At 49.4% G+C, this 13,459-nt stretch overlaps 1 protein-coding gene across 3 annotated transcripts in view; it reads right to left on the reverse strand.

The window, feature by feature from the left end:
• Positions 1 to 6,332: 6,332 nt before the first annotated feature.
• Hip1 (huntingtin interacting protein 1) overlaps positions 6,333 to 13,459 on the reverse strand; it is a 134,647-nt gene continuing 127,520 nt past the window's right edge. For all 3 annotated transcript variants that reach the window (XM_006971288.4, XM_016002073.3, XM_016002071.3), the window contains exons 26-31: positions 12,922 to 13,022; positions 12,379 to 12,484; positions 10,833 to 10,956; positions 9,411 to 9,472; positions 8,548 to 8,656; positions 6,333 to 7,036 (exon numbers count right to left, since the gene is read on the reverse strand). In XM_006971288.4, the coding sequence (XP_006971350.1) occupies positions 6,984 to 7,036; positions 8,548 to 8,656; positions 9,411 to 9,472; positions 10,833 to 10,956; positions 12,379 to 12,484; positions 12,922 to 13,022 (555 nt within the window). In that variant the 3' untranslated portion in view covers positions 6,333 to 6,983. The remainder of the gene's footprint in view (positions 7,037 to 8,547; positions 8,657 to 9,410; positions 9,473 to 10,832; positions 10,957 to 12,378; positions 12,485 to 12,921; positions 13,023 to 13,459) is intronic.

The following is a 13,459-nucleotide window of genomic DNA, read 5'->3' on the forward strand; positions in this document are numbered from 1 at the left end:
TCACTACAGGGCAGCTCTGCGAGGGAAGCGCGGAAGACAGTCGGTTGCCAGGCAACGAGGCAGCCGCTCCCCAGCTCCCAATCAACTGCCCGCTTTTGACTGAAAGCGGGAAAAGGCGATGCACGAGGTTTGAGTCTTGTGAGTAGTTTTTCTTTACTCTTATTAATTTTCTTCTCGTTTCCTGCCTCTAAAGTCCTCTTCTCTTATTCCACCTCCGTTCTCATTCCTGCCCTTTCCCAAGCCCCTTTCCTACCCTTCAGCTCCGCTGACCGGCTAATGAAAGGGATAAAAAGAGGAAGAAGCCAGCCAGTGGGTCCTTTCCATCTTCCCAAGCAAGGGAGTCTCTTGCTGCTGCTGAAGCCTTGGGCATCAGACCCTAGCTTTTCCAGATCCGACTGGCTGGATCATCCGTTCCTAGTTTTTTTTTTTTTTTTTTTTTTCCTCTTTCTCCCGAGACAGGTCTCTGTGTAGTTTTGGTGCCTGTCCTGGATCTCGCTCTGTAGACCAGGCTGGCCTCGAACTCATAGAGATCCGCCTGGCTCTGCCTCCAGAGTGCTGGGATTAAAGGCGTGCGCCACCACCGCCTGACCCTCTTAGGAGTTTTTTAAAAAGATTTATTATGTATACAGTGTTCTGCCTGCATGTATACCTGCAGGTCAGGAGAGGGCACCAGATCTCATTACAGATGGTTGTGAGCCACCATGGGGGCGGGGCGCAGGGATGGGAATTGAACTCAGGTCCTCTGGAAGAGCAGCCAGTGCTCCTCACTACTGAACCATCTCTCCAGCCCTCCTCTTATGATTTTAATAAGTACAAAGCAATGTTCTTTTTTTTTTTTTTTTTTTTTTGATTTTTCGAGACAGGGTTTCTCTGTGTAGCTTTGAGCCTTTCCTTTCCTGGAGCTCACTTGGTAGCCCAGGCTGGCCTCGAACTCACAGAGATCCGCCTGCCTCTGCCTCCCGAGTGCTGGGATTAAAGGCGTTCGCCACCAACGCCCGGTGCAATGTTCTTTTTTTTTTAAAGTGGTTTTTGAAACAGCTTCATGTAGCCCAGGCTGGCCTTGAACTCCCCATGTAGCCAAAGATGCCCTTGAACTTCTGATCTTCCTGCCTCTACCTCCTAAAGGCTGGGGTTGCAGCCATATGCCACCTGCCTAGTTTTATCCAATACCGAGAAGCCTGCGGCTTTGAGCATGCTCAGTGAGCATTCTTTCAACCATGCTCCACCCTTTTCTAGGATCTTGAAGCAGAGCTCCACTGTATACATAAGTATACATAAGTTGTCCAAACTGGTCTCAAATGTGTAATCCTCCTGCCTGTTTCCCGATGCTAGGATGAGAGGTGCACAGGACTTCAGCCCTCCTTCCTCACCACCCCTATCCTTTGCTATGAATGCTGCAGACAGACCCCATAGCTTGGTAGGCAAGCACTCTATCATTGAGCTACACCCCCCAGCTTAGAAACTGTGGTGGTTTGAATAAAAATGCCCCCCCCCCATAGGCCCATGGTGAATGGCACTATTAGGAAGTGTGCCACTAGGGGTGGGCTTTGAAGTCTCAGAAATTCAAGCCTGATCATGCTTTCTGCTGCCTGGAGATGCAGATGTAGAACTTCTCCAGCACCATGTCTGCTTACATGCTGCCATGCCTCCTGCCTTGATAATGGACTAACCCTCTGAACTGTAAGCCAGCCCCGATGAAATGTTCTCCTTGATAAGAGTTGCCGTTGTCATGGTGTCTCTTCACAGCAATGAAACACTTAAGACACAAACCAATGTTTAATTGTCATTTTAAAACTTGTGTATCTGCTTTTCTGTGCATACACCAGGTGCGTGCAGGTAGCTGCACAAACTAGAAGATTGTAGAATCCCCTGGAGCTGGACTTAAAGGCAGTTGTGCGCTATCTGATGTGGGTGCTGGGAACTGAACCCAGGTCTGCTGAAGAGCAGCAAGTATTCTTAAGTACTGAGCCAGCTCTCCAGCTCATTTTTGTATTTAAAAAATAACTTTTATTAAAAAGAAAGCATGCTTGGTATGGTGGTGCATGCCTTTAGTCCTGACACTCAGAAGGCAGAGGCAGGAGAATCTCCAAGTTCAAGACCAACATGATTTACAAAGCCAGTTCCAGGGCAACCAAGACGACACAGAGAAACCCTGTCTGAAAAACAAAAACAAAAAATTGTTTATGAATCTTATGTGTGTGTGTGTGTGTGTGTGCCTGAGTACATGTATGTGTAGTCCATATGTGTAGGAACCCGAGGAGGTCAAAGACGGTGTTGGATACCCTAGGACTAGCGTTAAGGGAGTTGTGAACTGCCATGTGAATCCCATGGCTCTCAGAACACAGAAAGAAGATATAGGAGTCCAATCCTCAGGGGCCCTCCATTGACCCTCCGTCTTCACTGTTCTCCACGGCCAGGCTGACAGGTTTATTGGAAAAATTGAAAACACAGATGCAATGCATTGTACAAAGAAAGGTCTTCATTCCATAATAAAAGTACTGCTGGGAGGAGACAAGAGCCGCTGGCCACCTGCCCGGGGAAGGTAGGCACGAAGTGAGAAGTGAAATTCACTGATAGGGACGATTCTAATGGAAAACTGTGGAAAAGGTTAAAAACAGAAGGTAGGGCATAAACAAACCAAACCAACCCCATCCCCGCAAGTTCAGAGTCTGTTACAAGCTTGGGACGTTTAGGTCGTCTTCGCCAAGATTTAACGGGATCCCTCGGTTTGTCCCTAGAGCGCTCATCAGTTTAACTTAGGGTCTTCAAACCTGAGGTAGTTGAGGGTCACCTGAAAAACATGTCTGAAGGGTCTACATGCTCAGAACTGGATCCAGTCACATCTAACCAGACGTCTCTGGCTTTGGCTCCCGGGCGAGGAAGTACTCCACCACCGTGTTTGCCGGTTCCCTGTTTGGACTGGACCTGTGTGACAGGGGTGGCAATCGCTGTTCTGGATGGGTGTGGGCGGCTGCCAAGTGATGGTTTCCAATCAGTGTGGTCTCCGAGAACTCGAGAGGTGGAGAGAGAGGGCAAAGCCACTCTGTTTCCAAGGCAAATACGGAGGACCCAAGATGGCGGAGGGAGAGCAGGGCCACTCTGATGGGCAGGTGAGTGTTGGCTCCAAAGGCTGGCTTTTGTAGCAAGGTTGCCAGAGAGATGGAAAGGCAGTAGAAAGTAGCACATCTGCCAGCCATTAAAAAATTAGTGTTAAGCCGGGCGGTGGCAGCGCTCACATTTAATCCCAGCACTCGGGAGGCAGAGCCAGGCAGATATCTGTGAGTTCGAAGCCAGCCTGGGCTACAGAGTGAGTTCCAAGTCAGCCAAGGCTGCACAGAGAAATCCAGTCTCAAGCTCCCTAGCCCCACCCCCACAATTAGGGTTAAATGGTGCTGGAAACCCTTCTACAACCAAGCCACTGACCAGGAAGTAAAAGCTTTCCCCAGACACAAGATGAGAACTCTTAAGATGAGAGGTCATAGCAGACGAATGTGGCCAGAATGACAAGTACATGTGACCTCAAGTTACCTGGTATAAAGCCTGGTGTAGGACCCATCAGCCACACCTATTCTGAGACAGGATGTCCTGGAGGTGTTTGGCTCCCCCAGCTACAGGGTTAAGGGCTCGTATGTAGGTGGGATTCTAGGAATAATGCTGTGCGCAGTACAGCCATCAAGCCATTTAAGCTCTAGTCTAATTTATTTTTGGTTTTTCTGAGATAAGGTCTCAGTACATAGCCCAGGCTAGACCTGAGCTCGTGATCCTCCTGCTTGTGTCCCAAGTGCTGGGATTGCAGGCCTCCACTGTCAAGCCCGTTAGAGTCATTTCAATTCCTTGCTCAGATCTGAACCCCACATACATATCCTCAATCTCTAGGCACTAGAAAAGTGTAACAAGTTAAACGTGAAAGACAGCTAGATTTGAGTTTCCTTTTCACCCCACCCAAGCCATTGTCTTGTTAATTTTCTGTCTTGAAATAATATTTTTTGAGTTATTTGTACTCAAATGGACGTTGCGTGCATCCTCATGAGTTCATGTAACCAGTAGAGGGCATCGGATCCCTTGGAGCTGGAGTTAACGGTGGTTGGGAGCCACATGATGTGGGTGCTGGGAACAGAACCTGGGTCTTCGGGAAGAGAAGGAAGTGCTCTTAACTGCTGAGCTATCTCTCCGGACCCCCAGTTCCCTGCCTTGAGGATCTGTCTACACTCATGCAGCAGACTTTAGTCTAAGGGGCCTCAGGAATGCTTGAAAAAGCTGTTCCTTTTGAGCTGTAAGAATTTTCAGGGTTTGGTTTGTCCAGCCACTGGGTTAAAGACTCCCATTTAGGTAGCAGCAGAGCCAATAAATTGTGGTCTAGGCTGAGTGGGATGGTGCACACCTTTAACCCCAGCACTTGGGAGGCAAAGGGAAGGGAATCCCTGTGAGTTCAAGGACAATGAGGTGTCATAGTTAGTTTGAGGCCAGCCAGGGTTATATAATAAGACCCTGTCCCCCCCCCAAAAAAAAACACCCAGTTATATATAATTTATATACACACACATATAATCTAATTATTTAAAAAAAATTTTTTTTTGAGACAAGGTCTCAGTATGTAGCCCAGGCTGTCCTTAAATTTAGGATCTTCCTGCCTCAGTCTCCTGAAAGCCAAGATTACAGGTATGCACTGCCAAGCCTGGCTGGAGGGAGGCAGCTGCTGACTTGAGTTCCACTAAAAAGTTCTGATCCAACACTGAGCAGGTGGACACTTGTGCTGTTGACTCCCCTCGTGCTGGGGCTCTCCACTGTTTTGCTACTCAGGAAGAGATGAATGATTAGGGTTTTACAAATGACTGGCTTTTCAGACAGGCGTGTTATTCAGAGAATCCCACTCTATGGCTGTGCGTTTGATATCCTCTTGGTGGGACACACAAGTGGGAACGCTCTGACCTTAGAAGCAAGGACTGACTATGTTAACCTCCTTTGGAAAAGCTGACCCACAGCGAGCACACGGATTGGCTTGATTGGCATAAATGGGCCAACAATGCCACACAGCTTGCTTGTTCTGGTCCTTGGACTCAAGAAGAAATGCTAAGCAGAGAAACATGCTTGCGGCACCAGAATAGGCCGTTTCCACTGCAGGTAACTCCTTTAGCCCAATGTGGAGGTCACGTGTCTCAGCAGACTTCTGGGATGCTGGGAGTTTATGGAGTGCCGGCTTAGAAAATACCCCGGGGGACAGAGTCAGGGTGGGTGGAGCAGGAAGAAGGGGGTTGATTCACAGTGATCAAACATTAATTAGCCTCACAACCCATTACCCAGCAAAGCCGAGCCACGTCCCATTGGGGACAGGCTCAAGGAATTGCCTGCTGGCTGCCACCTAAGAGTCACAGATACCGGAGGGAGGAAGACGCCATCTCCCTGCCCCATGCTACAGATCAGAAGGTCACTTAACTCAGTGGTCCATTTGAGAGTGGCAAAGTGCTGTCCGGCTGCTTGTATTTAGGTGGGATGCCTTCAGTGCCCACCCTGTCTTCATGGGAGCAAGGGTGGGTAGTGGCGGAGTCGGTGACACAGCCAGGGCTGGTCCCCTTCCTCTCCTGCTCCTCGATGCTTCGAAGAACCTGCCTGCTTTGGAATCGGGGCCCAGAAATGCCCAGGGATGGCTCTTTAGTCTTGTCTGTGGTCTGTGGAGACTGCGGGCAGAGGGCAAGCCTGGTCGGCCACCCTCAGTCCTGATTGCTCCAAGCATCTCTGGGGCAGGTGTCGCAGGAAGATTGTTAGTAATAAATACGAAGAGTCCTACCCAGAGCTGAGGTCTCTTCCCGATGGGAGCTAGTGGGTCTGTTGAATAAGTAGCACACAGAACCATCTTTTTCCGGTTCAGGAGGCTGCAGGAGCAGGCAGCTGGAAAAGGAACTACTTCCAGCTCCTTTATATCTGTCCCTCTGAGGACCTTGCCCGGGTTTGACGGAAAGTGGCCCACGTGACATGGCACAGGAAGTTCGCTCTGGGGATGTAGTGTTGCTGCTCATACCAGCTCCATTCCGGCACGTGATGGGGTGGTGAACCTGCTCACATGGGCTCCTAAGAAAAATGTCCCCAGAACAGCTGGGTCCCTGGCACCTTTTTTTTTTTTTTTTTTGGAAACTGGTGCTCCCTGGCTTGTGAAGGTGGACAGAGGCCTTGGGATGGCACCCAGGGTCAGAAAGTAAAGGCACTAGCTCTGCTTTAGGCTTCCGAGGAGAGCTGTCACCCTGGGAAGTGGCCTTGGCTGACGGAAGAGCTGATCTGGAGCACCAGGGCGTAGCCTGAGCCGCACCATGGTGTGTGTGTGGACCTTCCTCTCAGAAGGGCTCAGAGCTCAGGGTGGGGGCGGGGAGGGGAACCCTTTTTTGGGAAAGTTGGCTATGTGAAACGTTCAGACTATAAAACCAAAAGACCCAAACGACCACCTAATAATAAGCAGGAGGGGATCCATCAGACTGCCAAAAGTGTAGTGTGAAGGGGGGGGGGGGCGTTGCTTTGGCAGTCTCCGCCAGGCCTTTGTTCCTGTTCCTCTGACTGTGGATTCAAACGGCGGTCTGGTTTGGAATCCAGTGGAGTTCAGATGCTCGCAAGTTTGCGCAAAAGACAAAATGCAAAAGACTGGGGGGCGGGAGAACAGGTGTCAGATGTCCCCTCTCCAAGCTCTCAATGACAAGAAGCCTCTCTTAGGACATGGCTGGCGAGGAGGTGAATATAAGGCAAGACAGGTTGGCCATGTTGCTGTTTTTCTGTGGACCTGAGCTTGCTCATGGCCAACGCTGGCCTGCCTGTACGTCAGGGACATAAGGGGAGAACTCATCATGCATTCAGACAGAGGCGGTGTCCTGAGGAGACACGACGGATGAATGGGCTTCAGCGTTTGTGAATGGAGAGGACCCGGTGTGCCAAGACGGGGAGGGTCACAAACAGAAGGATAACAAAGATTTACATTCTGACGTGTGGGGCGCTGGCTGGGCCTACTCTTTCTCCGGTATTGCTTCATGAACAGTAGGAGGTGAAGCTTCTGTCCCTAGAAACAAAAACAACAAAGACAAAAAAAAAAAAAAAAAAAAAAAAAAAAAAAATTCACATGGAACCTCATGAATACATGAACTCTTCATGAGAGACTGTGGCCATATGAGACTCAAGTTCACGAATGCCATACTTTAAAGAACCCTTTAGCCGGGCGGTGGTGGCGCATGCCTTTAATCCCAGCACTCAGGAGGCAGAGCCAGGCGGATCTCTTTGAGTTCGAGGCTAGCCTGGGCTACCAAGTAAGTTCCAGGAAAGGCGCAAAGCTACACAGAGAAACCCTGTCTCGAAAAACCAAAAAAAAAAAAAAAAAAAAAAGAACCCTTTAAAAAATTTGGGGTTGGGGATTTAGCTCAGTGGTAGAGCGCTTGCCTAGCAGGCACAAGGCCCTGGGTTCGGTCCTCAGCTCCAGAAAAAAAAATTATTATTGTGTGTGTACGTGCATGGGTGTATATGTGTGTGTGTGTGTGTGCGCGCAAGTGCACACATGCCAGATTCAGAATGTGGAAATCAAGAGAACAGATTTTTCGGGAATTGGTTCTATTCTACTGTGGGTTCCAGGAAGTGAACCCAGGTCATGAAGCTTTGCCTTTTTACCTACCAAACCACCTTCCTGGCTCCACATTGGTGCTTTGCTGGCTCTATGGTCAGAACCTCAGAATTAGTGTGCCTTGCCTGCCAGCGCTCCACTGACCACTATTCATCTACTGCAGTTTTGATAGCAAAGCTCTGTGTGTGTGTGTGTGTGTGTGTGTGTGTGTGTGTGTGTGTGTCCACCCAGGGTGGTGGTGGTGGTGATTCAGTGTTAAGGGCACTGGCTGTTCTTCTAGAGGACCCAACTTTGAACCCCAGAACCCACATGACAGCTCACAACTGTTTCTATACCTAGAAAATAAAAATAACTCTTTTTTAAAAAAAAATAATTTAACTTTATTTTATGTGCATTGGTGTGAGAGTGTCAGATCCCCTAGAACTGGAGCTACAGACAGGTGTGAGCTGTCATGTGGGTGCTGGGAATTGAACCCGGGTCCTCTGGAAGAGTAGCCAGTGCTCTTAACCACTGAGCCATCTCTCCAGCCCCCCAAAAAATAACTCTTTAAAAACAAAACAATGCCAAGGCTAGTAACCAGAGAGGGCACTGTAGTGACTAGGACACAAGTCCACTGGCCAACGTGGAGGTTTTTATAACAGTCAGGGTTTTTTTTGTTTGTTTTTGGCTACGCAGCCAAAATCCCCAGTCTTCTTGCCTCTGTCTCCCAAGTGTTAGGTTTCCAGCTGTGCACCACACAGGGTACAGCTGGAACTTGGAAGGGCTATAACAGAAGCTTTTCCATTCTCTACGATGTGCCTATCTCTAGACTGACAGGTTATTTAGGAATGAAAAGGGGGAGGAAGAGGAGGAAGTGCCAGGGTAGAGGGACCCGTCCTGTTGGGGGAAAGCCCGTCCCTTCCGAGGCACCCGCTTCTGCGGCACCCGGCACCCGCAGCAAGTACCCGGGGCGTGCTTACCTTCCTCCCAGCCCTCGGCAACTCCAGCCAGCTCGTAGTGTTTCTTCCGAAGCTCTCCTAGTTTTTGACGCTCCTTCTGCAGGTCATTTTCCAGCTCTAGCACCCTAACCTGTGGGAAAAGGGTGTGAGAGGGTCTGGTATTGGTTTAACTTAGTTACAAGTTAAAATGCAGCCCCAAGACCGGGACCCATGGAACACAGACTGGCCTCGAACTCTAATTCCTTTACCTCCCTAGGCCAGGACTGCAGGTGTACAGCACAACCGTTAGCCTTCTCTCCTCTTTTTTCCCATTTTTAATTTTGAATACACATGGCGGGGGGCGGCATTTGCAACTGAGTGCAGGTGCCCACAGAGGCCAGAAGGTGTTGGACCTCCTAGAATTGGAGTCATAGGTTGTTGTAAGCAAATGCTCTTTTTTTTTCTCTTTTTTTTTTTTTTGGTTTTTCGAGACAGGGTTTCTCTGTGTAGCTTTGCGCCTTTCCTGGAGCTCACTTGGTAGCCCAGGCTGGCCTCGAACTCACAGAGATCCGCCTGGCTCTGCCTCCCGAGTGCTGGGATTAAAGGCGTGCGCCACCAACGCCCGGCCGCAAATGCTCTTAACTACTGAGCCACCTCTGGTTTTTTTGTTATTTGTCTGTTTTTCAACAGTCTTGCTATGTAGCCCACACTGGCCTCAAACTCATGACAATCTTCTTGCCTCAGCCCCTCAAGTGCCAGGATTATTACATGCATGCCCGTACCTAACTTCATTTCCCCTAAGTTACTCTTTTTCTCTCTGGCTTCTCCCTGGGGAAATGATACTTGGGGTCGACGTGCAGGGAATGGAGCCAGCCCGACCTTGGCCGTGGCCCTGGTTTTCTTACCTGAGAATCCATCTCCTGGCGCTTGATCTGGGTCAGTGTCATGCTTGAGAAGTCCATACTGTCTGCAAGGATGGATACAGGAAGAGACAGTCAAATAATGTCCCTAGCAGTCACGTGACCTCGAGGACGATGGCAATTCTCCACTGCACTGCCTGGCCTGCCCACTGCCACCATAATGGTCCCACGCTGAACTGTCCTCACAGGCTCATGTTGGGAGCACTTTTCCCTAGCTGTTGGTGCTATTTTGGGGAGACTGTGGAAGGTTTGGAAGGTTGGGCCTGGCTGGTAGGTCCCTAGATGTACGCCTGTCTTTGTGTGTTTGTTATCGTGTATACAGGAGCACGGCATGTATGTTCATGTGTGTGAGGGTGCATGGACCATGTGGGTCCAGGAGATTGAACTAGGTTGTTAGCCTTGGTGACAAGCTCTTTCCCAGGGCGACATCACCAGTCCCTGGATGAGATGGAGAATCACCATGGACACATAGACCCTGGGGCGTGTTCGTCGGGGAGTTTCTAGACTAGGTTAATTGAAGTAGGAAAAACTAACCCCCCTCAAAGCAAAACACCCAATAAATCAAGCCGGGCAGTGGTGGCGCACGCCTTTAATCCCAGCACTTAGGAGGCACAGTGGATCTCTGTGAGTTCCAGGAAAGGTGCAAAGCGACACAGAGAAACCTTGTCTCGGGAAAAAAAAAACAAAAACAAAAAACCAAATCAACAAATCATGCTTATGTGAGGTTCTGCTTTAGGAGATTAGCACGGATGTAAAAAGACCAAGTCTGGCTTCACACATGCCAGGGAAGCATTCTAGTGACTGAGCTGCATCCCTAGCCACCTACATCCTTCCTTAGAGTGTGTCTAGGAAGAGCTGGGTGAGGCGGTGCACGCCTTTAATCCATACACTCAGAAGCAGATGGAGGTGGATCTCTGAGTTTAAGGCCAGGACTACACAGTGAGATCCTATCTCAGGGAGAGAGACAGAGACAGAGAGAATGTTATGGGGGAAGTATCAACAGTGGAAGAGACCCAAACTCTGGCCCCACACACATTAGTAAACACTTGTATGCATATGCCAACACCACACATAAAAAAGAAGGAGGAGGAGGAGGAGGAGGAGGAGAAGGAGGAGGAGAAGGTGAAGAAGAAGAAGAAGAAGAAGAGGAAGAAGAAGAAGAAGAAGAAGAAGAAGAAGAAGAAGAAGAAGAAGAAGAAGAAGAAGAAGAAGAAGAAGAAGAAGAAGAAGGAAGAAGAAGAAGAAAAGAAGAAGAAAGAAGAAGAAGAAGAAGAAGAAGAAGAAGAAGAAGAAGAAGAAGAAGAAGAAGAAGAAGAAGAAGAAGAAGAAGAAGAAGAAGAAAACAAAAACAAAACAGAACTAAATTGAGATCATGGGGAAAGAGATTCGCAATGGCTGAAAGGCTACCTGTCTCCTCAATCTGAGATTTGCCGGAAATGGTTGAGGCCACCACGGCGGCCGTGGCCTGGTTCACTCCCCGAGAGGCCTGCTGCAGCTGCGTCAGATTGAGGCTGCCCTTGTTAGCTTTCACCTGCCGGGACAAAGGACATTTTCGTTCAGGCTACATCAGAAGCAGCGAGGACGGGACCAAACAGCTGGCCTGGTGGTGCCCAGCAAACCCCGACTGTTGTTACCAGTCAACCTCTCAAAATCATTGTTTCCTGTGGGACCAGCCCCTGACATGTCTAGAATAGAAAGTCACCCCCGGCACATAGGTTGGGTTATCTACACTGCACTCTAGCTTGAACAGTTTTCTGCATGAACTCTTCCGGGTGTGGGAAAACCTGGGACCCTAAGAAAGGGAGGAAGAAAGGCCATTCACCGCTGAAGTTCTGTTTCCCTGGTGAGGAGACCTTGGTCAACAGCTTTGCATGAGGGTTAAATGGGCCAGTGGTTCAAGTTCAACAAAGGAGGGGCAGACACTGGTCACGTGGACTTTAAAGGCCAAGTCAGGTGACCTGTAGTCTCTGCTCAGCAGTTTCATCACCAAATACTTTTGTTTTTTAAGACAGGGTCTCTCTCACTCTGGAGCCTTGGCTGGCCTGGAGCTCACTATGTACACCAGGCTGGCTTCAAACTCAAGAAGTCCACCTGCCTTTGCTTCCTGAGTACAGGGATCAAAGGTGTGTGCCTGGATAGCATACCCAGTGAATAGATACTGTTTTGATTTTGGATACTAGGAATGGAACCCAGGGCCATGCGATTTACCAATAATCCATACCTCAGCCCCTCACTGGGGGATTCTAGGCAGGTGCTCTACCACTGAGCCACACCCCAGCCCCTCACTGGGGGATTCTAGGCAGGTGCTCTACCACTGAGCCACACCCCAGCCCCTCACTGGGGGATTCTAGGCAGGTGCTCTACCACTGAGTCATACCCCAGCCCCTCACTGGGGGATTCTAGGCAGGTGCTCTACCATTGAGCTATGGCCCTTGTCTCTTACCAGTAAATCTGGGCCAAGTGCTTTGCTAATAAACTATCTGCTGCCTCCCCCCGCCCCCTTTTTTTTTTCTTTTTGGTTTTTCAAGATATGGTTTCTCTGTAGCTTTGGAGCCTGTCCTAGAACTTGCTCTATAGACCAGGCTGGCCTTGAACTCACAGAGATCAGCCTGGCTCTGCCCCCTGAGTTCTGGGATTAAAAGTGTGAGCTATCACTACCCAGCTTCCTCAGCCCGTTTTAAATTACTTTTTATCATTTTTTTTTAATTAGTATTTATGTGTAGGTGGGCATGCCATGGTGTGCATATGGAAGTCAGAGACCAACTTGTGGGAGTCGTTTCTCTCATTCCACCACGGAGGTCCCAGGGATCGAACTCACATCATCAGTTTTAGCGGCAAGGACCTTTTCCTGACTGTGCCGTCTCGCCGGCCCCTGTTTAAAGTTTTTCTTTGGAGCCTCTCTGACCCAGCCAGCCTCACAGTGTGCTGAGCCTCCAGCACTAGCGGGTCCTACCTTGGACGCAGCCACAAGCTGGGCTGTGCTAGCAGCGATCTCGTGTGAACACACCATCAGTTCCTCGAACTTCCCCTTGCCTTGGACCACAAGGTCAGCAGCATCCCTGAGAACCCAGGGGAGACACGGAGGAGGAGGTCGCAGAGAACAGAAACCATCACCATCCCACCTCCAGCCAACCCCTAAGTCCCTGGCCAGGCAGGAAAGGCAGCCTGCTTGCCCTACCCCTGTGTTGTCCTGGGAGACCCCAGGTCCCTTGCAAACATACAGTACCAGTCACTACTTTTTGTATTTGTGTGTGTGTGTGTGTGTGTGTGTGTGTGTGTGTGTGTAGGAGAGAGAGAGAGAGAGAGAGAGAGAGAGAGAGAGAGAGAGAGAGAGAGAGAGAGCATGTGGAAGCCAGAGGGCCACCTCACATATCTTTCCTCAGGTATAGTTTACCTTATTTATAAAAAAATAAAATTTTTTTGAGACCCTATCTGTCTGGGGTGGATCAATGGAATGAGGAAGGGGATGTGGGAAGCCTTGGAGCCAGACACTTACACCATGACGGTAGCTCCCCAACCAACAGCTTTGGAGGCAGATATAAGTCCTTCTGTCCAGCGAGAGTTCTTGGCATAAAATTCCTTAGGGGATGCAGTACCCTATGGAAGCAAAAATATCACAGCTTGGTTGGTTGTTTTTATTTTAATCTTTAAGCAGATTTCACGCATGAGGGTTTTGTCTGCATGCACATGCACATGTGTGCAGAGGTCAGAAGAGGGGGTCAACTCCCTTGGATCTGGAGTTACAGATGACTGTGAGCTGCCATGTTGGGTGCTGGGAATTGAATCTTGGTCCTTTGCAAGGGCAACAGGTTAACCGACAGGCCACCTCTCCAGCCCGGGTTATTTTTAGACAGGCTTTACTACATGGCCTAAGCTACCCTCCAGTTCTTGGTCCTCCTGCTTCAACCTCCCAAGTGCTAGGATTATAGGCATGTACCACCATACCCAGGTTTTTTTCTTTTAAATTACATTTACTTATGTATTTTGCGTGTGCATGTGGGTGGGACATGTCCATGCCATGGTGCAAAGGAAAA

Source organism: Peromyscus maniculatus, chromosome 23 (genome assembly GCF_049852395.1).
Source record: "Peromyscus maniculatus bairdii isolate BWxNUB_F1_BW_parent chromosome 23, HU_Pman_BW_mat_3.1, whole genome shotgun sequence".
NCBI classification, from domain to species: Eukaryota; Metazoa; Chordata; class Mammalia; order Rodentia; family Cricetidae; genus Peromyscus; species Peromyscus maniculatus.